Source organism: Ornithorhynchus anatinus, chromosome 12, assembly GCF_004115215.2.
Source record: "Ornithorhynchus anatinus isolate Pmale09 chromosome 12, mOrnAna1.pri.v4, whole genome shotgun sequence".
NCBI classification, from domain to species: domain Eukaryota; kingdom Metazoa; phylum Chordata; class Mammalia; order Monotremata; family Ornithorhynchidae; genus Ornithorhynchus; species Ornithorhynchus anatinus.
This window is the reverse complement of record NC_041739.1, coordinates 48,735,155-48,762,036: the sequence shown is the minus strand read 5'-3', so window position 1 is coordinate 48,762,036 and position 26,882 is coordinate 48,735,155. Positions and strand designations below refer to the sequence as shown.

Genomic DNA, 26,882 nt, shown 5'->3' with positions numbered 1-26,882 from the left:
CTGATTATGTTAGTGATTAGCAATTAGTACAGTGCCCAGCACTGTATTATTATCATTATTAGCAAACGAGCCCAAAACATACTCGGACCAAGTTGGATATCGGAGAAATTAAGCTGCTTTGTGCAGAGGGCCCTGGGCAGATAGGTAAACCTTTGTATAGCATCCTGCTAGTAGTAAAAATATTAACAGTAGTGACAGCATTAATTAAGACTTTACTGTGTGCAGAGTACTCTACCAAGTGCTGAGAGCAAATATACAGAGAAGCAGCGTGGCCTAGTGGAAAGAGCGAGGGCGTGAGAGTAAGAGGATCTAGGTTCTAATCCCGGCTCCGCCTCCTTGTCTGTTGTGTGACTATGGGCAAGTCAGTTAACTTCTCTATGTCTCGATCACTTCATCTGTAAAGTGGGGATCAAATCCTCCTCCCTCCGATGTAGACCGTGAGCTCTATGTGGGATAAGGACTGCATCCGACTTGATGACGCTTGAATCTCTCAGAACAGTGCTTAAGACACGGTCAGCGATTCACAAGTAGCTTTAAAAATTACACAGGTGTGAATCACATAGAGTCCCTAACCCATGGCAGTGTGTGTGTGTGTGTGGGGGGGGGGGGGGGAGGATCACAATTTAAGAGTGGGAAGAAGGGACTGCAGCAGATGAATAAATCAATCGATTAAATTTACTGAACACTGATTGTGTGCAGAGGATTGTACTGAGCGCTGTGGAGTGTTCAATATAACAAAGTTGGAAGATGTGCTTCCTGCCCACAGTGAGCTCACAGTCTGGAGCTTACAGATACATCAGGATTAATGAAACAATGAAACACAACATAAAGACAAATACATAAAATTAAAACAAAATTCAGAAAGGTGCTGTGGCTAGAGGAGAAGAATTTCAGGATCTTTTTCTTTTTACTTTAAAATTCTTTAACAATAATTGAAATTGTTATTAGTTGTGATATTTGTTAAGCACTTACTATGCGCCAGGCACTTTAGTAAGCGCTGAGGTGGATGCAAGCAAATTGGGTTGGACCCAGTCCCTGTCTCGACATGGGGCTCACAGTCTCAATCTCTATTTTACGAATGGTACAGAGAATTCAAGTGATTTGCCCAAGGTCACACAGCAGACAAGGGGCAGGGCCGGGATTAGAACCCATGACTTTCTGACTCCCAGGCCCGTACTCTATCCGCTGTGCCACGCTGCTTCAAACAGCATCAAGGATCGGTTTTGTGGCTGGCATCACGCAAAACAGAAAAGCCCAGTGTTTCGCTCGACGAGCTACCAATCAAAACGAGGAGGATGAAATACTGTAGCGGAGAAAAAAAAACCGAGGAGTTTCTAAGAATTTGGCTGGCGAGAGGGCAATCTGTACAAATCCATATTTAAATTTTCCATATTTACTTCCTGTTTCGGATTTCATCCCAGAGGAGGAAATAAAAACGAAAGAGTTATTGGCACCCAAGACTGGGAAAGGCGCAAGAGCGCAGCATACACGGAATCAAGTTACCAGCAGTGGGAGAGGGGAAAATGGAGGCCGGTACATCGCAGGGCCTCCAGTGGGAGGAAGGAAAGATGGAGAGTAGGAGGAAAGAAGAGAAACAACATAAGAAGGGACAGAAGGTCTTGAAAGGGAGGACAAGTTGTTTTAATTTGTGGTGAAGAGCAGGGAGGGGCCCGGGGAAAAGGCTGAACAAGATCACTCGTGTGGTTCCAGGCCAAAAACAGGAAGATGATTTGTGATAATTGGAAACACAGAAAAGTGAGAGGCAATGAGACAGACTGCTCGGGCCATAACTAATGGAAGAATAAAGCTTGGGGTTACAGCGGAAGGGGAGAGGAGAAAAAGTGGAAATATGGCAGCAGTCTAGGCAAACGGGGAGGAAATGAGGGGGGACGAGGAAGGAAATACAAGGTCTGAGGATAGCCTCATGAAGACCGTATCAATCACTCAATAGTATTTCTGTGCTTCTGTGCTTACTGTGTGCACAGCAATATAGTAAGCACTTGGGAGAGCACAGTGCAGTAAGTAGACGGGATCCCTGCGTTCTAGGAGCTCACAAGAGGGATTAGGAAAAGACAGCCTCAGTTTCCCTTTAAATATGGTGGGGTTATGAGGCATACTTCTAAAATTCACACTCTTTGGAGTCGGAGTTGATAAGGTGCTTGGAATAAGAAGGTGACTACGTAAACGCCAACAGCTTTACCTTTCCTACACACCGTGGCCCGTTTCAGCCCAAAACAACCTTGCTTGTCAATTTACCCCAGGCAACGTCCTTTCCTGCTTTTAAAGGCTCTTGAAAACTCACCTGTTCTGCAAAACATTTCCGCAATAATGAGCCCCTTTTGTTCTCTTCTGTCTCTAACATACCACGGTGTGTGCGCTTCTAGAAAATACTCTCCTCAGTAACAGACTCGATTCCCTGGCACATTTTTAGATCTCTTTATGGCGCTAAAAATAATAACAACTACTAATAACTCATCATTTGCTAGATTTCTGACAGAAGTTCTCACGCAAGTAGAGCAAACACTTAAGATCATTTTCCAGGGTTTGCAGCTTCAGAAATACTCTCAACTGTGGGTGAGAGGCCTGAAGCAGCATTTGTACGTTTTTGCTGATGCCATTACGACCGCAAAGCGCACTCAGAGTATTCAGAGTTATGTGAGGGGTGGGTTTTTGGAGAGAAGGCTGGGGGGTGGGGAGAGAGGATGGGGGCGAGGAGACAGAGGAAGGGAGGGGAGAGAGGAAGGGAGTGAGGAATGAGTGTGGGACTGGAGTTGAGGGAGAAAAAGGCTTACAAAAAACGACGATGCACACTTCTAAGGTTCATCTTTGTTCAACAGACAAACACACATCGACAGGTAGGCGTTTCCTGGCGGGAGCGGGGAGAAGAGCCAGAGGCCAGCACTTAGTCACTGAGAACGCTCTCTCCCTTCTCCACAGTGGGCGGGGAGTCGGCCCTCACACCCACTCTGTCTGGGCAAGCAGCGAGCCTTCACGGCCACCCCGACCGACCCCGCCTCCGGGAAGAGAGCTGGAGTCGGCCTCCCCAGGAGGCGGCGGGCTCTCGGTTCCCTTTCCGTACGGTGACGGGAAAAGGCCCCGTAAATCCACTGGGGCAGGAGTAGGAGAGGGTTGAGTTGGGAACCAGTGAAAAAGCTCTTGTATCAGTTGACTTCCCTCCATGAGCTCAGAGTTTCCCAGTGCGAGCAGTGAGCTGGGAATTTCAAGCCAAGTCCGTGACTCTGTGTTCGTACGGACCCACGGCGACCAACCGATCCGTCTTTTCTGATGCCCGCAGACATGCCCTCGGAATACTCTAATTCTGAAGAAATTCGCTCCAGGGCTTTAATGAGATAATAGGCTTATTTTGATTGCTCCCTCTTGGCTGCAGGAGGAGATCTGAACAAAATGGCTCCAAGCGTCAATAGGTTTTAAACAAAGGTTAACGGGATGTGATGAAATCTCAGAAAGAAGCAAAAATATCATTCTTTGCTTTGTCTGACCTTATGTTATTAAAGCACATCTCAATTGACATCACCGAATTGGACAGATTTAACCACCTTTGGTTGCTAAGATACAGTCACTTCAATTTCAGAGGTTTTTTCTCTCTTCGCTTTCTGGATATATAATATTAGACAAGGAAATTCAATATTCAGCCCTGACACGAACAGGGAGAACTTTTAATAATAAAACTTCTCTAAAAACTTCGACCGCTTTCACTGAAATGTCATGTTTCTCAGAGAAACTGACTTACTTTCAGCCCAGTAATTTCTGGAAGTCACACAACACACATCTTCAGCCTTAACTAAAGCCGGGGTGTGGAACTCCTCTTCTCCCCAAATTCTGGCTTGTACAGATTTTGTATTGAATTCTGAAATATTTAGCAAACGGCTGAAACACTTGGGTTGGGTCTTCCTTTAGTTTTATCATCCGTGGCCATGCCCTTACTCGACTCATTCTTGCCTGTATACTTGTCACTTTCGTAGTCACCCCCAGCGCTTACATACACGCCTAGGGAGCGTATCTACCAACTCCGTTATGTTGTAACATAACAGTGCTCTGCGCACAGTAAGCGCTCAATAAAAACCACTGATTGATTGATTGACATCCTTATCCTCGGCTGTTTCCCCTACCTGTAATTTTACTTTCATTCTGTCTCCCCCATGACAGACTGTAAGCTCCCTGAGAGCAGGGATCGAGTCTTCCAACTCGATTACTGTTGTCGTCGTCTTATGCAGCCGAGTCGTGTCCGACCTGTAGCGACGCCATCGACACATCACTCCCAGAACGCCCCACTTTCATCTGCAATCGTTCCGGTGGTGTATTTTTTCTTGGTAAAAATCCAGAATTGGTTTACCGCTGATTCCTTCTGAGTAGTAAACGAGTCTCCGCCCTCGACTCTCTCCCATGTCGCCGCTGCCCAACATGGGTGAGCTTTAACTGTAAGCAGGTGGCCTGCCACTCGCTAGCCACTGACCGAGCTAGGAATGGAATCGGTGGGCCTCTGCTCGACTCTCCCTCCTGTAGTCGTGACTGGTAGAGTACTGGAAACTCTCCAGGTGCGTCCCTGAGAGGAACTGCATTATACTCTCCCAAATACTCAGAGCGATACTCTGCACAAAATGAGTGCTCAGCGACTAGAGCTGATTGATCAAACCAATCATCTCCTCCAGCAGACTGTAAATTTCTCAAGGGCAAAGGCTACGTTTCTGACTTCTACTGCAAGTTCCCCGGTGCTTACCCTTGTGACTCTCTCAGAGAAAGTGTCAGGCAGTGTCAGGGATGCTCTGGCTACATCTTGAGGGTTCCTCTTCACTACTGGATTTACTGGACTCTGAACATTGCCTTTTACACTGTTGGGTATTTATGTTATTTCATCCTTCCTTCTTGTGTCTCTCACCAAACCATTCCCCACTCTATTTTTAGACTGTGAGCCCCTGAGGGTCAAGACCACGTGCTGGTATTTGTTCACACCTACTATGTGCCAAGCACTGTTCTAATCACAGGGGTAGATCCAAGACAAACAGGTCAGAAACAGTCCCTGTCCAAGGGGCTCACATCTAAGAGGGAAGGAGAACAGGCATTGGACCCCCATTTTACAAATGAGGAAACTGGGGCACAGAGAAGTTGAGGCTCGCCCAAGCTCACATGGCAGGAAGTGGCCGAGGCGCGCTTAGAACGCAGGACCTCGAACTCCCGGGCCTGTGTTCTTTCCGCTGGGCCATGCTGTTCCTTCTGTGAATTTCTTTCCAGCGTTCAGTGTGCTAAAATGGTGAAAAATTCTACGACCACCAATGCTGCTCCTGTTACTATTATTCTTGTTCTTAGTTAGATGTCAAATGCAGGAAGCCTCTTTCTATTCAACCAAAAATGGCTTATTCCAGTAATCATAATAATTAGGACGGTCTCTGTTAAGTGCTTACTATGCGCCAAGCACTGTTCTACGAGCCGAAGAGCTAAAGAATGCTAAGACCGCTGTTGGCTTGGTGAAATGGCAAAGGCATCCGACGTAACCCTTTCATCCGCGCCAAACACCGATCTCGAAGCCCAGGATGGGCCATCCGAGACAGACAACTGGAGTGAGCCAGGGCATTGGCGATTAAGGCCAGAAGACCTGGGTTCTAATCGCAGCTCTGCCATTTGGCCGCTGTGTGACCCGAGGCAAGTCACTTCATATCTCTGTGCTTGTTCCCTCAACTGTAGAATGGAGATTCGATACCTGTTCCCCCTTAGACTGTGAGCCCCATGTGGGAGAGGGACTGTATCTTATATCTGTCCCAGGACTTACTTGGCACAGTGCTTGGCACAGTTATTAAGAATATATCTCCCTTTCTAACAAGGGAGGACTTTCTCAACTGCTGTGCTAAGAAGAGACAAAAATATCCTCCACAGAATTTTTACACTTTTAAAATGATATCTGATGCCTTCAGGAACTAGTAACCCCGTGTTCTCGCAAAGCTTGTTGAGGAGCTTGATGGTTGGAATCCTCTTTTCTTTTACCCTGAAAATAACAATACTGAATTCTTGGAAGCCTGAATCACTTCGAGGAGAAAATTGTTTCTTGGTAAGTAGAGTCTTATGTATATTGAACACCTTAAAAACAGACTCGCTAAGGTTAGATCTGAAATTCGAGAGGCTTCTAAATATAATATCCAAGGTTCAAAACGTGTTTTGGATGCTGCATTTTTTAATTCATGTTAACTGAAATTGAATCTTTTGGAAAAATAAATGGCCAATGAAACAAAATCCTGCTTTCATTTCGTGAGCTTTATATGGAGGTTATGGTTTAATCATAAAAGACTCTACTGTTTATATATACATACACATATGTATGTATATACACAAATATATAGAGATGCCTACAATATCAGTCATATTCATTGAGTGCTTACTGTGTGCAAAATCACATGTGTATATATAATAGAGAAGCAGCGTGGCGCAGTGGAAAGAGCACGGGCTTTGGAGTCAGGGCTCATGAGTTCGAATCCCAGCTCCGCCACTTGTCAGCTGTGTGACTGTGGGCAAGTCACTTAACTTCTCTGTGCCTCAGTTCCCTCATCTGTAAAATGGGGATTAAGACTGTGAGCCCCACGTGGGACAACCTGATTCCCCTGTGTCTACCCCAGCGCTTAGAACAGTGCTCTGCACATAGTAAGCGCTTAACAAATACCAACATTATTATTATTATTATTAATATATGTATAAATGAATTTATATGTATACTGGGTGAAAACTCATGAAATTCCATGAAAGGGAGAAAAATTTAAGAATTCAACTTGATTCTGTTTACCATTTTCTCTAGCGAGGTTAATAGGTACTTTTAAACATAATAAGGGATTAACTCAATTTTCATATTAACTTTGAAGTTCATTTCGACGTCGAATAGATGCAAGATGATAGAAATCAAGACTTTAGCTTAATTTTTTGTCCAAAGTATATAACACGTCACTGGGTTGACGGGGATACAAACTATGAAAATGGAATAACATAATACATTTTTAAGATATTACATTTTCAGCACTTTTTTTCCAAGGAGGAATGAAAATACTCTTTCAGAGTGGAATGGAATCAATTAATCAACAGTATTTTTGAATGCCTATTGCAAGCAGAGCACTGTATTGAAGGTGGGAGAGTGTAAGAGAGAATATGCTCCCTGCCTTCAAGGAGTTTACAATCTAATGGATTGTACACTAGATTAAAACTGCTGAAATATAAGCAATTAATCAACTGAGGAATATTGTTGTTCCTTCCTTAGTAATACAGCTAGTGTTTATCCCATGTTAAATGAAGGAGGGTCAGCACGGATAATAAAAATTCACAGATAATCCAGAAATCATATTGGGCCTCTGAAACCAGTGAGAAGGAGCCAGAGAGACTGGATTGTTTTTCCTGCCTTTTACAGTGTAGTGGCAAGATACAGAAATGAGAAGCAGGAAGAACAAAGAAGCAGGGTGTGGAAAAACTTTCAACTGGATAACAAACTCTGGATAATTGTGAATGACCTTTATTTTTTACTGAGAAGAAGCTGCAACTATATGCCCTGATTTGTTACCCATTTTATATATTATTCAGGGAAAATAGGTTCTTTTCAAACCTATATTCATTCCTGAATATGTCTCTATTTCAACTTTTAAATTATTTGTTTCAGGAGCTTTTACAGTGTATTTTATTCCCAACACCCAATGTGTATTTTTGGAGACAATGTGCCCAACGCATTTCTATTTCCCTTTATTATCAGTGGTGTTTTTTGAGTGCTTACTGTGTGCTTACTGTGTGCACAGCACTGTACTAACTGCTTAGCAAAGTACAATATAACCTTTAGAAACGTTCAACCTTGCAAAAGTTTATCTTTGAGCATACAGTTTAATGTTCCTCCGAGTTGCACATTTTTGTGGATTTTAATTATGTGTTTTTACTTTGCTTCAAAATAATCGTATTTAGTAAGAGTTTTTTTTTTTAATATGGTATCAGACTACTTACTCTTTCTGGCCAGCACTGCATAATTGACTTTTTCTGGTTTGACTGAAATAATAAAATTAATTTCCCTAGAGTGTAGCCTGGGGGGGGCGGCTGCACTAATGAAAAGATATATGGGTATTAAGCCCTCTTTCTTTAAAATGACCTCATTGACCATTCAAGAAGTACAGTTTTTCAATGCTTCAGCTTTTTCGCTGGCTTTAAGATGTATAGACTCTGAAACCCTTTTCCCAAGTTATGAAAAACTCTTTCAAGGCAAAGTTATTGAGCTTGGTCGTTTCTTAAATGTTCATAAAACTTGAGCTCTCGGATTCTGTGGCTCTTAGAAATGCAATTCGATATTTCCTGGTAACTGCAAGGAAACCGCCCCATAAACCTCTCCCTACCACACAGTCCTTCTTATAAATAATATTTACTGGAAAGAACATGGGACGGGACCACTCCCAGCTCCACCTCCTGCCTGTTATGTGACCTTGGGTACATGACTTGACTTAGCCTCAGTTTCCTCATCTCTAAGATGGGGATTAAATACCCATTCTTCCAATTCCTTGGGCTGGGTCTGACCTGATTATCTTGTATCTACCCCATGCTTAGTATAGCGCATGGTACATAGGAAGCACTTATCAAATATTAAATCATCATTATGAGAAGGAAGTGATAAGGCATGAAACAAAACACTTAGAACAGCACCACCATGCCTCTGCCTGCATTGTCACTGACAACGACAAACATCATTTTTCAAATACGGTTTTCTGTTTCTCAGAACCTGCCAGGGTCACTGCGTTCCGCCTACATCTCAACAGCTTTCACCTCTCCTCAGCAGCCAATGCGTTCCACCTAATAATAATAATAATGTTGGTATTTGTTAAGCGCTTACTATGCGCAGAGCCCTGTTCTAAGCGCTAGGGTAGATACAGGGTTGTCCCACGTGAGGCTCACAGTTAATCCCCATTTTACAGATGAGGTAACCGAGGCACCGAGAAGCGAAGTGACTTGCCCACAGTCACACAGCTGACAAATGGCGGAGCCGGCATTCGAACCCATGACCTCCGACTCCCAAGCCCGGCCTCTTTCCACTCAGCCACGCCGCTTCTCCGTCCTCAGCGTCTACTGCATTCCGCCTAGACCTCGGCAGCCCCTGAAGCAGTGTAGCCTACAGGATAGAGCACCGGGAGCCAGAAGGACCTGGGTTCTAATCCCAGCTCCGCCACTTGTCCGTGGTGTGACCTCGGGGCAAGTCACTTCACTTCTCTGGGCCTTAGATACCTCATGTCAAACGGGGATTAAGACTGTGAGCCCCATGTGGGACAGTGACTGCGTCCAATCTGATACACGTGCATGAACCCCAGGGCTCAGAACAGCGCTTGGCACATAGTGAGCGCTTAACAAATATTAATGATTATTACCTAGGCCTCGGCAACCATTAAAGTCCACACAATAAGCGCTCATTAAATACGACTGAATGAATGAACCTAGGCCTCAGCATCCACTCAACTCTGCCTACGCCGCGTGAGCCACTGTGTTCCACCTGGGAGGCCTGAGCAGACACCGTGTTCCACCTGGGCCTCAGCAGCCACTGCCTTCCACCCAGGCCTCGGCGGGCACTGCGTTCCACCGAGGCCAGGCTCCCCGCTTCTGGCCAGAGGCCATGAATGAATGAGGGGCACAGCCCCATTAAGGAGTCCACGTGCATCTCCCTCCTTGCAGGAAGCCCACTGTCCCTGCAGACACCCCCTTCAAACCAACTTTTAAGTCTCCACGGTCACATAGGCTTCGAGGCTCCCCGTCACCTCGCCCCTTCCCACCTCTCCTCCCTTCTCTCTTTCCACCGGCCACCCCGCACGCTCCGCTCCTCCGCCGCCCACCTCCTCGCCGTCCCCCGGTCTCGCCCGTCCCGCCGTCGACCCCCGGGCCGCGTCCTCCCGCGGTCCCGGAACGCCCTTCCCCCCTCGCCTCCGCCAAACTGATTCTCTTCCCCTCTTCAAATCCCTACTTAAAGCTCACCTCCTCCAAGAGGCCTTCCCAGACTGAGCTCTCCCCTTTTTCCCTCTGCTCCCTCTACCCTCCCTTCACCTCTCCGCAGCTAAACCCTCTTCTCCCCCGGTTCCTTCTCCCGTCCCACCCCCTCGGCGCTGTACTCGTCCGCTCGACCGTATATTTCTCTATCACCCTATTTATTTTGTTTATTTTGGTTAATGAGATGTACATCACCCTGATTCTATTTAGTTGCCATTGTTTTTATGAGATGTTCTTCCCCTTGACTCTATTTATTGCCATTGTTCTCGTCTGCCCATCTCCCCCGATTAGACCGTAAGCCCGTCGAAGGGCAGGGACTGTCTCTATCTGCTGCCGATTTGTCCATTCTGAGCACTTAGTACAGTGCTCTGCACATAGTAAGCGCTCAATAGATACTATTGAACGAATGAATGAATCCCCGTGACTCTAGGACTTTGAAACGCAGCCCTAGAGGGAACTACGCGAGAACTACCGTGGATGTCGCTTTTTCATAATAGGCAAAACCCTGCTAATGGACAGTTTCCGCCTTCTGCCCTGGCTATTTTCACGCTGCGAAGGTAGCTGGAGATGGGTAAAATAGCTAAGGGCGAGTTATGCTTTTACAAGTTTCTGTGGCAGAATTAGTCTCTCAGATCTAGGGTTTCCTCTCCACAGGGTCCCTTAAACACTCCAAACTCCTGAACGTTCTCCTGCCGGCAGGGGATAGAAGGAAACCACCACATCGAGTTAACAATTTTCCCCGTAGCTCTGGCACCTTTCCCACTGCCCCATCCCAACTTTCTCCTCGCCTCTCCCAATCCGCTACTACGTACAGTCCCAGCCCTGGATTAGATTCTTCCTCCCATCCCCATTCACTCTGTTTTGCCTCCTCAACCGCCAAAACCCCTTGAGTAGGTGGGGATCTAGTGGAAAGAGCAAGGGCCTGGGAGTCAGGGGACCTGGGTTCTAACTCCAGCTCCTGCACATGTCTGCTGTGTGACCTCAGGCAAGTCGCTTCACTTCTCTGTGCTTCAGTTACCTCACCTGTAAAATGGGGATAAGAGTGTGAGCCCCATGTAACTGTACATATTTTCATTACCCTATTGATTTTGTTAATGAGCTGTACACCACCTTGATTCTATTATTTTGTTAGTGAGATGTACATCACCTTGATTCTATTTATTTGCTATTGTTTTAATGAGCTGTTCATCCCCTTGATTCTATTTATTGCTATTGTTCTTGTCTGGCCATCTCCCCCGATTAGACTGATAAGCCCGTCAAAGGGCAGGGACTTTCTCATTCTTACCGATTTGTACATTCCAAGCGCTTAGTACAGTGGTCTGCACACAGTAAGCCCTCAATAAATACTATTGAATGAATGAATGAAATTGGATGGGCCACTCCAACCTCGCGGTCGGGTGCCCGGGAGACCAACTAATGCTCTCTCTCCTTCCATCACCTTATTTTTGCTGTTAGAGCCGGAATCCTTTATTGGTTTCTTCAACTTCCTTCAGTAGCCAAATCCTTGATTTTTTTTGTTAAGTGGTCACTGTGTGCCAGGTGCTAATCAGTCAGTAAATAACATTTATTGAGCGCTTACTGTGTTCACGGCACTGTAGTAGGTGCTTAGGAGAGTGTAGTACAAGAATAAAAACATTCACCGTCCACTGAGCTAGGGTAGATACACAAGTGTTGGATATTGTCCCTGTCCCATATGGGGCTCACAATCTTAATCCCCATTTACCAGAAGAGCTAACTGAGGCTCAGAGAAGTACAGTGACTTGTCCATAATAATAATAATAATGTTGGTATTTGTTAAGCGCTTACTCTGTGCAGAGCACTGTTCTAAGCGCTGGGGTAGACACAGGGGAATCAGGTTGTCCCACGTGGGGCTCACAGTCTTAATCCCCATTTTCCAGATGAGGTAACTGAGGCCCAGAGAAGTGAAGTGACTTGCCCACAGTCACACAGCTGACGAGTGGCAGAGCCGGGATTCGAACCCATGACCTCTGACTCCAAAGCCCGGGCTCTTTCCACTGGGCCAGGCTGCTTCTCTGACCACACAGCCACTTAGTGACGGATCTGGGATTAGAGCTCAGGTCTTCTGACTCCCAGGTCCGTGCTCTTTCCACTTGCCCACTCTGCCTCTCAATTTTAAACGTAGACTGATATTCCAGGTTTTAAAATAGGCTTCAACTGGTAACTCCAAGAGACTCTCATCATTAGAACCTATAGCCGGGACTCCTAAAGAAAGATTTTGGCCTATTGGATAGAGCATGACCCCGGGAGTCAGAAGGATCTGGGTTTCTAATCCTGAGAAGCAGCGTGGCTCAGTGGAAAGAGCAAGGGCTTGGGAGTCAGAGGTCATGGGTTCTAATCCCGGCTCCGCCACTTGTCAGCTGTGTGACTTTGGGCAAGTCACTGCACTTCTCTGGGCCTCAGTTACCTCATCTGGAAAATGGGGATGAAGACTGTGAGCCCCATGAGGGACAACCTGATCACCTTGTATCCCCCCCCAGCGCTTAGAAGAGTGCTTTGCACATAGTAAGCGCTTAACAGATACCAACATTATGATTATTTGTCTGCTGTGTAACCTTTGGCAAGTCACGAAACTTCTCTTAGCTTCAGTTACCTCATCTGCAAATTGGGAGAAGACTGTGAACCCCATGTGGGACAGGGACTCTATCCAACCTGGTTACCTTGCATCTACCCCTGTGCTCAGTACAGTGCCTGGCACAGAGTAAGCGCTCAACAAATACCATAAAATAACAAACGCAACAACACAAAACAAAGACAACAACAAGACCTATTAAGAGCATACTGGATCATCACCTGCACCTGAATTTCTTTGTTAGAAAAAGTGACTTCAGTAAAAGAGCACATCTCAATTACCACAAAGAAATCTGCCTTTCTGAGAAAAATAGAAACAATTCATTAATGTAGCAGAGGTCTATACTTCCAACAAAGCCATCCCAGAAGATAGTCATTCTTTCGGGTATTGAGTGTCTAACCAGTTGTTCTTAGTCTAACACACGTTAATGGGTAAGTCGATCGATCACACTTACTGAACGTCTAGTACATGCACAGCGGTGTATTAAGCACTTGTGATAGCCCAATATATAATAATGATGGTATTTGTTAAGCACTTACTATGTGCCAAGCACTGCTTTAAGCGCTGGGGTAGATACAAGGTCATCAGGTTGTCCCACTTGGGGCTCACAGTCTTAATCCCCATTTTACAGATGAGGTAACTGAGGCACAGAGAATTTAAGTAATTGGCTCAAGGTCATACAGCAGACAAGTGGTGGAGCCGGTACTAGAAACCAGATCCTTCTGACTCCCAGGCCCGTGCTCTATCCCAGAAGCTTGACCTAGGATGATGGGAAGATCCAGAAAAGGGGTGGAGGTTCCATTATTACAGGTTGAAATTTCTCTCTGAAGCACATAAGTGTCTTCTGGACATGCATATCCAGAGCATAAGAGTATATATTATGGCCAAAGTAAAACCCCAAATTTGGTCAATGGGAATAAGACTCTGACACCATAAATGCCCAAACTGGAACTTTATACGTTTGGTAAATTAGCTCTAATTTTAGAGTTTGGGCTCTATCCTTATCAAAGCCACCCCTCTCAAGTTTGGAGTTATGCATCACTGAATTGGCCATTGGGACAGATAAAAGTTCTACCACCCTTCGAGGTAGCAAACTAGCAAACGCCCAGTTTTGATCAAAAGACTGAATAAGGGCAGGGGATGGGGAGACACGATGAGGAGTGGCCAAGAGAGGGCAAGTTGCGGGGAGGCTGATCTGGAAGGGGGGCGGGAAGAGGCGTGGGTAGGAATCTCTGAGGAAAAGAAGTGACTGAGGGGAGCTAGAGAGTGGGGGGCGGCCAGAGATTGGGGATAGAAGGCAGAGATTTGGAGAGGTGGGGGGTAAAGTCTGAGGAGATCAGAGCCTAGAAATCCTAGCTCGGTGAGAGGCAGGTGGAGGGAGGCGTAAGGGCGGGATGGCTAGAGGGTGGTTGGAAAATGGCGGAGGGGATGAAGGAAGGAATGGAAATACGTGGCGGGAAATAGGGAAAATATGTTCCCTTCTAAGGAAGGGAAGCTTTATGAGCCTGTGGGGAAATGAGAAGTCATGGAGTGGTCTGTCCTGGGGCTACTGGGAAGTGAGCAGCTGGGCTGGAGTGGGAGAAGGGAGAGAGTTAGGACCAAGAGAGAGGTAGATGGGAAGGACAGGAAAGGAAGCAAAAAGCGCACTGGACATACCCGTAAAAAGAGGGACACAGACAAGAGGGAGGAGATGAACAAAGGGAAGCAGTGTGGCCTAGTGTGGCCGGGTCCGGGAGTCAAGAGGACCTGAATTCTAACTCCAGCTCTGCCACCTGCCTGCTGTATGACCTTGGGCGGGAACACGCGTTTAATCCCCATTTTACAGATGAGATAAATGAGGAAAAGAGAAGTCACAAGACCTTAGGCAAGTCCCTTGAATCCTCTGCTCCTCAGTTACCTCATCTGTAAAATGGAGATTAAAGAAGTGTTCTCCCTCCTACTTAGACTGTAAGCCCCATGTGGGACAGGGACAGGTTCTGTCCTGATAAATTTTCCTCTACCCCAGCGATTAGAACACACAGTAAGTGCTTATAGAAATACCATTTAAAAAAAAAAAAAAGAGGGGGAGAGAAAAACAGGAACCAAATGGCGCCAAAGTTATGTCCAGATTGTCGCGGGCGGGGAAAGTGCCCGGTTACTGCTGTATCGTATTCTCCCAAGCGCTCAGTACAGTACCCTGCGCACAGTAAGGGTTCCAGAAACACGACCGAATGAACGATTCAATCCCCACGCGATCCTGGCTCTGGTCGGCAGAGGCCGAAGCAGCAGCGATCAGTCTTTCAGTCGTATTTATTGAGCGCCTGCTGTGTGCAAAGCACTGTACTAAGTGCTTAGCACTGTACAGCAGAGGAAACTGCCCTCCCTCCCCCCTGCTCTCCTTCGCTCCTGATGGCCGTTGGTAGACACCCCCTCCCAACCCTCCCCCGACCCCCGTCTCCCGGCCAGGAGGCAGCAGCCCGGGTCTCACCTGTAGAAGTACGAACATCCCCTGACGGTGTTATGAGTGAAATGCTCTTGAGTCTTCTCATTTCCAAAGTCCTCCAGGGGGTCCGACCAAAGGATGTCACACATAGGTCCGTACGCAGGCGGCTCTTTGAATCGATCTAACTAAGAAAAAGAGAAGACGGAGAGCAAAAGGCTAATCTCCCCAGGCTTGAAATTCGGGGGGAAAAAGAACCCACACCATCCCGACTGGCGACCTCGGCTCCGCTTGGGGCACCTGGCTGCCGTTTCAAATCGAACGACTGAGCTCGCAGTGGGCAGGGAACGTGTCTATCGACTCTGCGGCGTTGTCCTCTCCCAGGCGCTCAGTACAGTCTTCTGCCCTCAGTGATCGCTCCATAAACACTATTGATAGACCGATCACTTAGACTGTGACTCCCATGAGAAGCAGCGTGGCTTAGCGGAAAGAGCACACGGGCTCGGAAGTCAGAGGTCGTAGGTTCTAATCGTGGGTCCGCCACTTGTCAGGTCTTTGACTTTGGGCAAGTCGTTTAACTTTTCTGTGCCTCAGTCGCCTCATCTGAAAAATGGGGATTAAGACTGTGAGCCCCACGTGGGACAACCTGATTATTATTATACGGTACAGGGATGGATTATCTTGTATCTATCCCAGGGTTCAGTAGAGTTCTTGGCACGTAGAAAGCGCTTAGTAAATAATAATGATAATAATGGCATTTGTTAAGCACTTACTATGTGCCAAGCACTGTTATAAGCGCTGGGGTAAATACAAGGTAAACCGGTTGTCCCACATGGGTCTCACAGTCTCAATCCCCATTTTGCAGATGAGGTAGCTGAGGCACAGAGAATTAACGTGACTTGCCAGAGGTAATAGTATAATAGCACAGTAATTATGGTATTTGTTAAGCGCTTACTAGGTGCCAAGCACTGTTCTAAGCACTGGGGCAGAAACGAGTTATACAGGTTGGACACAGTCCCCGATCCACATGGGGTTTCCTCACACTCTTAATCCCTATTTTCCAGATGAGGTGACTGAGGCCCATAGAAGTGAAGTGACTTGCCCAGGGTCACAGGGCAGACACGTGGTGGAGCCGGGATTAGAACCCAGGTCCTTCTGACTCCCAGGCCCGTGCCCTATCCACTTAGCACACCGCTTCTCTAAACTGTTAGCTCGTTGTGGGCCGGGAATGTGTCTGCTGTACTAGGCCAAGTGCTTAGAATAGTGCTTTGCACACAGTATGCGCTCAACAAATGCGACTGAATGTAATACGACTGAATAATCTCGTATCTACCCCAGTGCTTAACACAAAGTAAGCCCTTGGCACTATAATTAAGAAAAAAGGCATTATACAATGCAAAGGGAACATCATCTAAGATATCTAAGATACACATCTTAGAATCCTCACTGCCCTCCTTTTTACTTCATTTATGGTGAAGAATTTGTCCTTTTTTCTGTCCCTTGTGTTAAAAAGACACAGACTTTACCCTGAGCCTTTGAGAACAAGGATAAGACACCAAAGAAAAACCATTAAGACTTGATAGTCTGCAATGTGAAAATGTTAATCTTAAAAAAAGCCCTTTACAGACATGTGCATTAATCAGCCCGATAGCCTACCAAATTCTCAACTGTACCTGGGAAACGCTAGGTCGTGTAAGTAATGGTTTAGCGACATATCTTTTTTTCACTGATATCAGAAAATGGTGTAGCCATTTTTCACTTTTTCAACACTCAATTAAGAAATTGTAATAAGATAAGAACCTCTGCATTTTCTACCTTTATGGAGACCATAAAATATTCATGGCAAATCTAGATTTTCTAACGGGCTTCAGAAATATAAATAATTAATGCTTTCGTAACCACAACACAGGAGAGGAAAATCATGTGTGATGCGGATTTTCTCTCTGAAGAAATAAGGAGCTGTTCCTAAGGAGGAAGGTGGCAGGGGATGGAGAGAAGGATCTATTTTCTTATTAATGTCGGAAAGTTGGAGCTTATGGCCTCGATGCCATTAAAGAATACAATTTACCGTGGAATAATTTCACAGTTTACGCTAAAGAGCAAATTCATTTTTGTTTGAAGCCAGTGGAAATGCATAAATTCATTTCCAATTCCCATTTAAAAACCTTCTCTAGAGCTTCCTGAAGAGGATAGTGCTTTGCTTTTCTTGCCATAGGGGATCTTTAGGGATCGGCAGGTGGTTCTAGAGATGCCGTGCTTCCTAATGGAAAGAACACAAGCCTGGGGGCGTCAGAGGACCTGGGTTCTAATCCTGACTCTGCCCGTTGCTTGCTGTGTGACTCTGGGCAAGTCACCTCCGCACTCTGTGCCTCAGTTTCCTCATCTATATAATGGGGATTCAATACCTGTTCCCCTCCCCTTTAGACTGTGGGTCTCACGTGGGACAAGGACTGTGTCCAACCGAATTATCTTATATCTTCCCCAGTGGTTAGTACGGTGATTATTATTATCAACGTTACTATTATTAGCATAATTATACTTTTTTAAGCACATACTACGTGCCAAGCACTCTTCTAAGCACTGCGGTAGATATGAGTTAATCAGGGTAGACACGTCCCTATCCCACACGGGGCTCACAGTCTAAGGAGGAAGGAGTAATAATAACAATAATCGAGGTATTTGTTAAAGCACTTTCTATGTGCCAATCACTGTACTAAGCCCTGGGGTGGATACTTAACTTCTCTGTGCCTCAGTTACCTCATCTGTAAAATGGGGATTAAGACTGTGAGCCCCACGTGGGACAACCTGATTCCCCTGTGCCTACCCCAGCGCTTAGAACAGTGCTCTGCACATAGTAAGCGCTTAACCAATACCAACGTTATTATTATACAAGCAAATCGATTGGACCCAGTCCCTGTCCCCCATGGGGTTCACAGTCTTAATCCCCATTTCCCAGATGAGGTAACTGAGGCCCAGAGAAGTGAAGTGACTTGCCCAAGGCCACACGCCAGACAAGTGGCGGAGCTGGGATTAGAACTCATGACCTTCTGACTCCCTGGTCTGAGCTCTATCCATTACACCATGCTGATTTCATAGGCATTTTACAAAAGAGGTAACTGAGGCACAGGGAAGAGAAGTGACTGGTCCAAGTTCTCACAGGGCAGATTTCGACTGTGAACCCGGTGTGAGCCGGGGTCTGTGTCTGACCTAATTAACTTGTACCTACCCCAGTGCCTAGAACAGTGTTAGGTACATATTAAACACTTAAATACAGCAGTGTGGCTTAATGGAAAGAGCATGGGCTTGGGAGCCAGAGGTAGGGCTCCCCCGATTAGACCGTAAGCCCGTCCAAGGGCAGGGACTGTCTCTATCTGTTGCCGATTTGTCCATTCCAAGCGCTTAGTACAGTGCTCCGCACATAGTAAGCGCTCAATAAATACTATTGAATGAATGAATAATCCCGACTCTGCCACTTATCAGCTGTGTGACTTTGGGCAAGTTGCTTAACTTCTCTGTGCCCCAGTTACCTCATCTATAAAATGGGGATTATGACTGTGAGCCCCACGCGGGACAACCTGATGACCTCGTACCTACCCCAGTGCTGAGAAGAGTGCTCGGCACGTAGTCAGCGCTTAACAAGTATCAGCTATTATTAAAAAAATTAAAAAGAACATAAATAAGTGTGGCAAAGCCAGGATTAGAAACCAGGTCCTCTGACTCCCAGGCCCACGTTCTTTCCACTAGGCCACGCTGTTCCTCTAAGTCCTTGGTATGTAGTAAACGCTTAAAGGATACCATTTAAAAAAATAAAGAAATTCCCCAGCAGCCCTCTCACACAAGCTAGATCCCAGGAAGAGAACTAGTGACCGCTATCGAGAGGAAGAAAGGGAGCGGGACGGCATCAAGTCCCTGGGCCCATGGAGGCAGCGAAGTCATCTTGTAGGGGACGGGGATGGCCTGAGATTAAGGAACTCCTCGAAACACTTGAGCATCCCAAAGCGACCGAGCTACCGACGAGTTTCTGAGGTGCCTTGGTAGGGAGTGAGCTTTTTCATTCATTCATCCTTCCAATCGTAGTTATTGAGCGTTACTGCGTGCAGAGCACTCTACTAAGCGCTCGGAGAGTACAACTCGGAAACACATGGAGACAATCCCTACCCAACGACGGGTTTGCGGTCTAGATTCTATTTATCGCCATCGTTCTCGTCCGTCCGTCTCCCCGGATTAGACCGTAAGCCCGTCAAAGGGCAGGGACCGTCTCTATCTGTTACCGATTTGTCCATTCCAAGCGCTTAGTCCAGTGCTCTGCACCTAGTAAGCGCTCAATAAATACTATTGAATGAATAGAAGGGGGAGACAGACAACGAAACAGAACAAGTAGATGGACATTAATAGCATGAATGCATCAATAGCAGCTTTGGAGGGGTGTTGAAAGGCAAAGCGTCAACAAGTACCAGAATGGGATCAGGCCATTTAATAGTACCCCAGGAACTATTATTACTGTTATTATTATCATTTATTTTGATTAAATAATTCCCTGCCCATAACAGGGGGGAGACAGACATTAATATAGATGAACAGATGACAGACACGTACGGAAGTGCTGCGGGGCTGGGGCGGGGGGGAGATGAAGAAAGGCAGCAAGTCAGGGCGACGCAGGAGGAAGTGGGAGAAGAGGGAAGGGGGGCTTAGTCAGGGAAGGCCTCCTGGAGGAGATGGGCTTTCAATAAGGCTTCGAAGTGTGGGGGGAGAGTCACTGTCTGATGGATCTGAGGAGGGAGGGCGTTCCGGGCCGGAGGCGGGACGTGGGCCAGGGGTCGGCGGCGAGATAGGTGAGATGGAGGTACAGTGAGGAGGTTAGTGGCATTAGAGGAGCGAAGCGTGCGGGCTGGGTGGTAGTAGGAGAGGAGCGAGGTGAGGTAGGAGGGGGCAAGGGGATGGAAGGCTTTAAAGCCAATGATGAGGAGTTTCTGTTTGCTGTAGGGGTGGATGGGCAACCACTGGAGTTTTCTTTTAAGGAGTGGGGTGGCATGCCCTGAGCGGTTCTGCAGAAAAATGATCCGCGCAGCAGAGCGAAGTTTGAACCGGAATGGGGAGAGACAGGAGGCTCGGAAGTCAGCAAGGAGGCTGATGCAGGAATCCAGGCAGGCCACGATGAGTGACCGCATTCACGTGGCGGCGGTTTGGATGGAGAAGAGATGACAGATTTTAGCCAGTTACTGACAGGTAAAATGGGGATTAAGTCTACGATCCCTATGTGGGACAAGGACTGCGTCCAACGTGGTTATCTTTTATTTACCCCAACGCCTCGTATAGTGCTTGGCACATAGTAAGCGCTTCACATAGACCACAATTATTAGCGTGGCAAAGCCAGGATTGGAAACCGGGTCCTCCGACTCCCAGGCCCATGTTCTTTCCACTAGGCCACGCCGTTCCTCTAAGTCCTTGGCATCTAGTAAGCGCTGAGCAGATACCACTTAGAAAAAAATATGATATCTGTTAAGCGCTTACGACGTGCCAGGCGTTCTACTAAGCACCGGGATGGACAGGAGCTAATCGGGATGAACACAGCCAACGTCCCACCTGGGGCTCGCAGCCTTAATCCCCGTTTTTCAGATGAGGTAACCGAGGCACGGAGAAGTGAAGTGACCTGCCCAGGGTCACACCAGCAGACAAGTGATTCTCCTTAAAATCTGCCCATTCCTCGGTCCACAACAAGATCTCAAACTTCCCCGATCAATTTCATTCTGCCCAATGTCCGCGGGCTTCTCTGCTTTGAGAAACTCGGCCGCCGGCCCAGGAGGCAAACCGACCTGCTGACTGCACAAGCGTCCGTGATGACAGACGTCTTGGGGAGGCTAAATCTTCCCTCAGAAAACAAACACTGCGTTTCCTGAGATTTAAACAAACACCGCGTTTTCCTGAGACTTGAGCAAACGGCAGGGAAGCGCAGGGACGGAACATAATTCTGATTAAATGAGAGAACGACTCCGAAGAGATCTCACCGTGGGCCCATTCCGACCTATCGACCGGAAAATCAATTAGCGGCTCGGGTCCCTCCCACCCGGTTCGGGATGACACGGAAAGAGAACCCACACGTCCCGTCTTCCTCGGATGAATCGAAAGCTTCGAAGGGCCAGAAGGACTAGCTTCTCCTTCTGGAGCTCCCCCGCCATCGCTCTGTGTGAATCTGTCTGCTCTAACCTTATATTTCTTCAATTCTTCAATCATTTATATGCTGCCCGACACCTGCGGCAAATTACTCAACCGCTCCAAGCCTCGGTTTTCTCATCTGCGAAATGGGGATACGACACCCGCTCTCCCTCCTACATTGTGAACCCAATGTAAGACTGGAGCTGTCTCTAATCTGTTTACCTCATACCTGTCCGAGCGCTGGGTGCGGTGCGGTCCAGTGGTTAGAGCACGGGCCTGAGGCTCAGCAGGACCTGGGTCCCAATCCCGGCTCCGCCACGTGACTGCTGTGTGACCTTGGGCAAGTCACTTCACTTCTCTGGGCCTCAGTTAGCTCAGAGAAGCAGCGTGGCTCAGGGGAAAGAGCGGGGGCTTTGGAGTCAGAGGTCATGGGTTTGAATCCCGGCTCGGCCACTTGTCAGCTGTGTGACTTTGGGCGAGTCACTTCACTTCTCGGTGCCTCAGTTACCTCATCTGTAAAATGGGGATTAAGACTGTGAGCCCCACGTGGGATAACCTGATTTCCCTGTGTCCACCCCAGCGCTTAGAACAGGGCTCGGCACATAGTAAGCGCTTAACAAATACCAACATTATTATTATTATTATCATTTATAAAATGGGTATTAAGATGGTGAGGACCATGTGGGACAGGGACTGGGTCCAACCTGATTAATTTGTAACTACCCCGGTTCTTAGTACAGAGCCTGGTACATGGTAAGCCCTTAAAAAATACCATTGAAAAAGCGAAAAAATCAGCTCAAGGACAGTCCCTGTCCCACATGGATCCTTCTCCCTTGGGCTGTAGATGCATGAGCCGACGCACGCAGAGTCAAAACCCCTAAGCGCGCTTAGTACAGTGCTCTGCACACAGTAAGCGCTCAATAAACATGACTGAATGAATGCATCCCTCATCCCAGTTGAACAGTTACTTTAATTTGAGGAAAAGAAGAGATCATCAGCTAACAATTCCTCGCGACTCTTCCAGGGAACTTGGAAGACCCGTATCTTTGAATTCTTTTTTTAATTAATAAATTTATTTGGTTCCTCTTATGGCAATAAGCGCTTATTTATCTTGATTCTATTTATCTTGATTCTATTTAGCGCTATTGTTCTTGTCTGTCCGTCTCCCCCGATTAGACCGCGAGCCCGTCAAAGGGCGGGGACTGTCTCTGTCACCTATTTGTACATTCCAAGCGCTTAGGACAGTGCTCTGCACATAGTAAGCGCTCAATAAGTACTAAATACTAGTACTCCTATGCGCACTCTACTAAGTGCAGGGGTAGAAAGAGGTTGATCAAGTTGGACGCAGTCCCTGTCCCACATGGGGCCCACAGTCTTCAGCCCCATTTTGCAGATGAGCCAACTGAGGCCCAGAGAAGCGAAGTGACTTGCCCAAGGTCCACAGCAGACGGGTGGCAGAGCTGGGATTAGGACCGAGGTCCTTCTGACTCCCAGGACCGTGCTCTATCCACTAGGCCTAACTGCTTCTTTGTCTTTTCAGAAACATCGTGCACGGCTCCATGGGGAAGTTAATAATAATAATGGCATTTGTTAAGTGCTTACTATGTGCCAGGCACCGTACTAAGCACTGGGGTGGGTACAAGCAAATTGAGTTGGACACCACTCCCTGTACCATTTGGGGCTCACGGTCTCAATCCCCATTTTACTGATGAGGTAAACCGAGGCACAGAGAAGTGAAGTGATTTGCCTAAGGTTACACAGTGGGGGATTAGAACCCATAACCTTCTGACTCCCAGGCCCGTGTTCTTTCCACTAAAACCCGCAGTGCACGCAACACAGTAGGGCTTACCAAAGCAGACTGGCCTGGTGGATAAAGCCCGGGCCTGGGAGTAAGAAGGCCTCGGGTTCTAGCCCCAGGCCCGCAACTTGTTTTTTGTGTGACCCTGGGCAAGTCATTTCACTTCTTTGAACCTCAGGTACTTCATCTGTAAAATGGGGACTTGGAGCCCCCTAATAATAACGATAATAATTATGGTATTTGCTACGTCCTTAGTATGTGCCAGTCACTATACTAAGCGCTGAGGTGGTTACAAACAATCCGGGTTGGACACGGTCCCCGTCCCATGTGGAGCTCACAGTCTCAATCCCCATTTTACAGATGAGGTAAATGAGGCACAGGGAAGTAAAGTGACTTGCCCAAGGTCACACAGCGGGGAATTAGAACCCATCACCTTCTGACACCCAGGGACGTGCTCGATCCACCACGCCATGCTGCTTCCCAATGAGCTGGATACGCTATGAGCCGGAAGATGATATTAATCCTCCTCGTCGTCAGGGGTATTTATTGAGTGCTAACTATGCGTTTGGGAGAGTACAATACCTGCCCACAACTAGCTTACAGTCTAGAGAGGGAGACGGACGTGAAGAGATGTGAATAATTCAGAATATGTAATTTATAGATTATATCCACGGAGCCGCTACGAATCGGAAACGACTCGCCGGCACTTAATAATAAAAAGATTTATAGATATGTATAAGTGCTGTGAAGTTGAGGAGGGGCGAATAGCAAATACATTGTAAGCGCTCAATAAATACTATTGAACGAAATACAAAATCAAAATCAAATGATAAGGGCCAGACGCCTTGCGGGAAAAGGTCACTGGCCGATGAGAGCGGTGACGTACCTGAAGGAGCCCTGATTTCCCCCTCACATCTCGGCGGCGGGAAATATGGTTTACCAAGTTCTCTCTACGAGGAAGAAGTAGTGTGGCCTAGCGAAAAGGGCACGAGACTGGAAGCCAGGAGATGTGGGTTCGAATTCTGGGTCCTCTACTTCCCTGCTGAGGGACCGTGGTGGAGTGGACCGAGCACAGGCCTGGGAGTCAGAAGGTCGTGGGTTCTAATCCCGGCTCCACCACGTACGTGTCTGCCGCGTGACCCTGGGCAAGTCACTTCACTTCTCTGTTACCTCATCTGAAAAACGGGGATTGAGACTGAGTGGGACAGGGACTGTGGCCAACAGATTTGCTTTTAACCACCCCAGTGCTTAGTACAGTGCCTGGCACTTAGTAATCACTTGAGAAATATCAGAGTCATTATCTATCCCTTCACTTCTCTGGGCCTCATTTTGCTCATCTGTAAAATGCCCATCCAGGGCCTCTTCTCTCTTAGGCGCCGGTGCTCGGGATCGTCTCTGATGTGATTTTCTTGTATCTACCCCAGTGCTCGACACAGAGCACGTGCTTACCTAATACCCCGATTATCGGTATTATTATGAGCAGCGAACACAATCCTCTGTGTCCCTTTCTCTCTTACGACCTTGCGTCTTTCTTGAAATTCCAGGAAGGGTGACTCCGAGTGATTTAGCTCCATATCTCTCTTAGTAACCACAATAACAAAGAACGCTCTCTTCCACTGTTTCAACGCTCACCAACAGCAGCGACCGTGCGTCTCCACAGGTATCCGGCTTACTCGTTCAAGATAACCAATAAGCTCCTAATAGCACCACCATCATCACGATGCCGTGAGAAGCAGCGTCGCCTAATGGGAAGAGCACGGGCCGGGGAGCCTCGATGGGGAGGGCACCACGGCGGCGGTCTCCCGGTAAAGGAAGATTGTATTTAAAAAGGCTTCAGAGAAGCAGTGTGGCCGAGTGGATGGAGCGCAGGCCTGGGAGTCAGAGGATCTGGGTTCTAATCCTGCCTCTGCCGACTGCTTGCTGTGTGATCTTGGGTCATTTCACTTCTCCATGCCTCAGTTTCCTCAACTTAAACTGAGGATTCGATACCCGTTCACCCGCCCACTTAAACTGTGAGCCCCATGTGGGGCGGGGACTGTATCTGGCCTGATCAACTTGTATCTATCCCAGTGCTGAAATACTTAAATATAATCATCATCATCATCAAAAACCTAACGTCCCTTACAAAGTGGAGCAGCAATGCTATTTATTGAGAGTTTACGGTGTTCAGAGCACTCTCCTAAGCCCTGAGAGAAAATCTACAGGGGAGAATCAGACACGGCTCCCGTCCTTTGGGAGTTCGCAATCTAAGAGCGGTTACGGCAGGTGGAGGAGAGGAGGAGGAGGAAGATGAGGAGAGGAGGAGGAGGAGGAGGAGGAGGAAAAGGAAGAGGAGGAGCACGAAGAGGAGGAGGGGAGGAGAAGGAAGGAGGAGAAAGAGGAGGAAGATGAGGAGAGGAAGAGGAGGATGAGGAAAAGGAAGAGGAGGAGCACGAAGAGGAGGAGGGGAGGAGAAGGAAGGAGGAGGAGCATGAGGAGGAGGAAGGAGAAGAGAGGAGGAGGAGAGACGAGGAGGAGGGAGGAGGAAGGAGGAAGAGGAGGAGGAGCAGGAGGAGGAGGAGGAGGAGGAAGAACAAGCCCCAGCTTGATTGGCTGTTTGGGCCCGGAGGAGAGAACCGTTCCCAAAAAACAGAAGGGACAAGACTCCTAACGGATGACCTGCCCGGGAGACTAATGGGACTTACTTTTCGGATATCATCTAAGGTGTTGATCTCTGGGGACAAGCCACCGTGCACACAGAGGAACTGTTGGTTCATCAAGGCCGCCAAGGGCAGGCAGTCAAAGGCGTCCATGCACGCGTCGTACACACGTTCTGAGTACTTTATTTTACCTGTAGGGTGTTGAGGAGATGGAAGGAAAGAAAACCAAGACCACACTGCGTTAGTTTCAAGCAATCAATCACATTTACCGGGCACTCGTAGAGAAGCAGCGTGGCTCAGTGGAAAGAGCACGGGCTTTGGAGTCAGAGGTCATGAGTTCGAATCCCAGCTCTGCCTCTTGTCAGCTGTGTGACTGTGGGCAGGTCACTTCACTTCTCTGTGCCTCAGTGACCTCATCTGTCAAATGGGGATTAAGACTGTGAGCCCCACGTGGGTCACCCTCATTCCCCCGTGTCTACCCCAGCGCTTAGAACAGTGTTCTGCACATAGTAAGCGCTTAACGAATACCAACATTATTATTATTACTTACTGTGCTCAATAAATAGTATGATAATAATCATAATAATAATTGTGGTATTTGTTAAGTGCTTACTCTATGCCAGGCACTGTACTAAGTCCTGGGGTGGACACGACCAAATTGGGTTGGACACGGTCCCTCTCCCACATGGGGATTACGTTCTCAATCTCTGTTTTACGGACGAGGGAACCGAGGTCCAGAGAAGTGAAGTGACTTACCCGAGGTCACGTGGCAGTCACATAGCGGAGCACTGTACTAAGCGCTTGGGAGAGAGCGCTATAAAGGGGTTTCTCTACAATAACCTCACTCACACCTACGACACGCAGCCCTCCAACCAAATCCAAAATCACCTTCCGCATCGATGATCTATCCCCTTGCTATTGGTTTTTTCTTCGCTCCATCCTGATTATTCTTTCCCCTGATCTATACTGACAAGGAGGAGGTGAGAGGAAGGAAGGGGAAAGTATGGCAGGAGAAGCCGCGCGGGCGAGTGGATAGAGCCCGGGCCCGGGAATAAGATTGACCTGGGTCCGCTGTGTGAACGTGGGCCAGTCGCTTCAATTCCCTAGGCCTCAGTTTCCTCATTTTCTAAAATGGGGATTAAGACTGTGAGCCCCATGTGGGACGGGGACTGGGTCCAACCCGATTCCCTTGTATCTACCATAGCGCTTAGTACAGTGCGTGGCGCGTAGGAAGCGCCTTAACCAATACCCCAATTATTATTATTATTATTAGGAGATGGGAGGAAGGAGGCA

The 26,882-nt window shown here is 47.5% G+C and overlaps 1 protein-coding gene across 3 annotated transcripts in view; it reads right to left on the bottom strand.

Annotated features, from left to right (window-relative positions):
* PPP3CA (protein phosphatase 3 catalytic subunit alpha) overlaps positions 1-26,882 on the bottom strand; it is a 393,218-nt gene that overhangs the window by 64,733 nt on the left and 301,603 nt on the right. For all 3 annotated transcript variants that reach the window (XM_029076559.2, XM_029076558.2, XM_029076560.1), the window contains exons 5-6: positions 25,635-25,780; positions 15,048-15,187 (exon numbers count right to left, since the gene is read on the bottom strand). In XM_029076559.2, the coding sequence (XP_028932392.1) occupies positions 15,048-15,187; positions 25,635-25,780 (286 nt within the window). The remainder of the gene's footprint in view (positions 1-15,047; positions 15,188-25,634; positions 25,781-26,882) is intronic.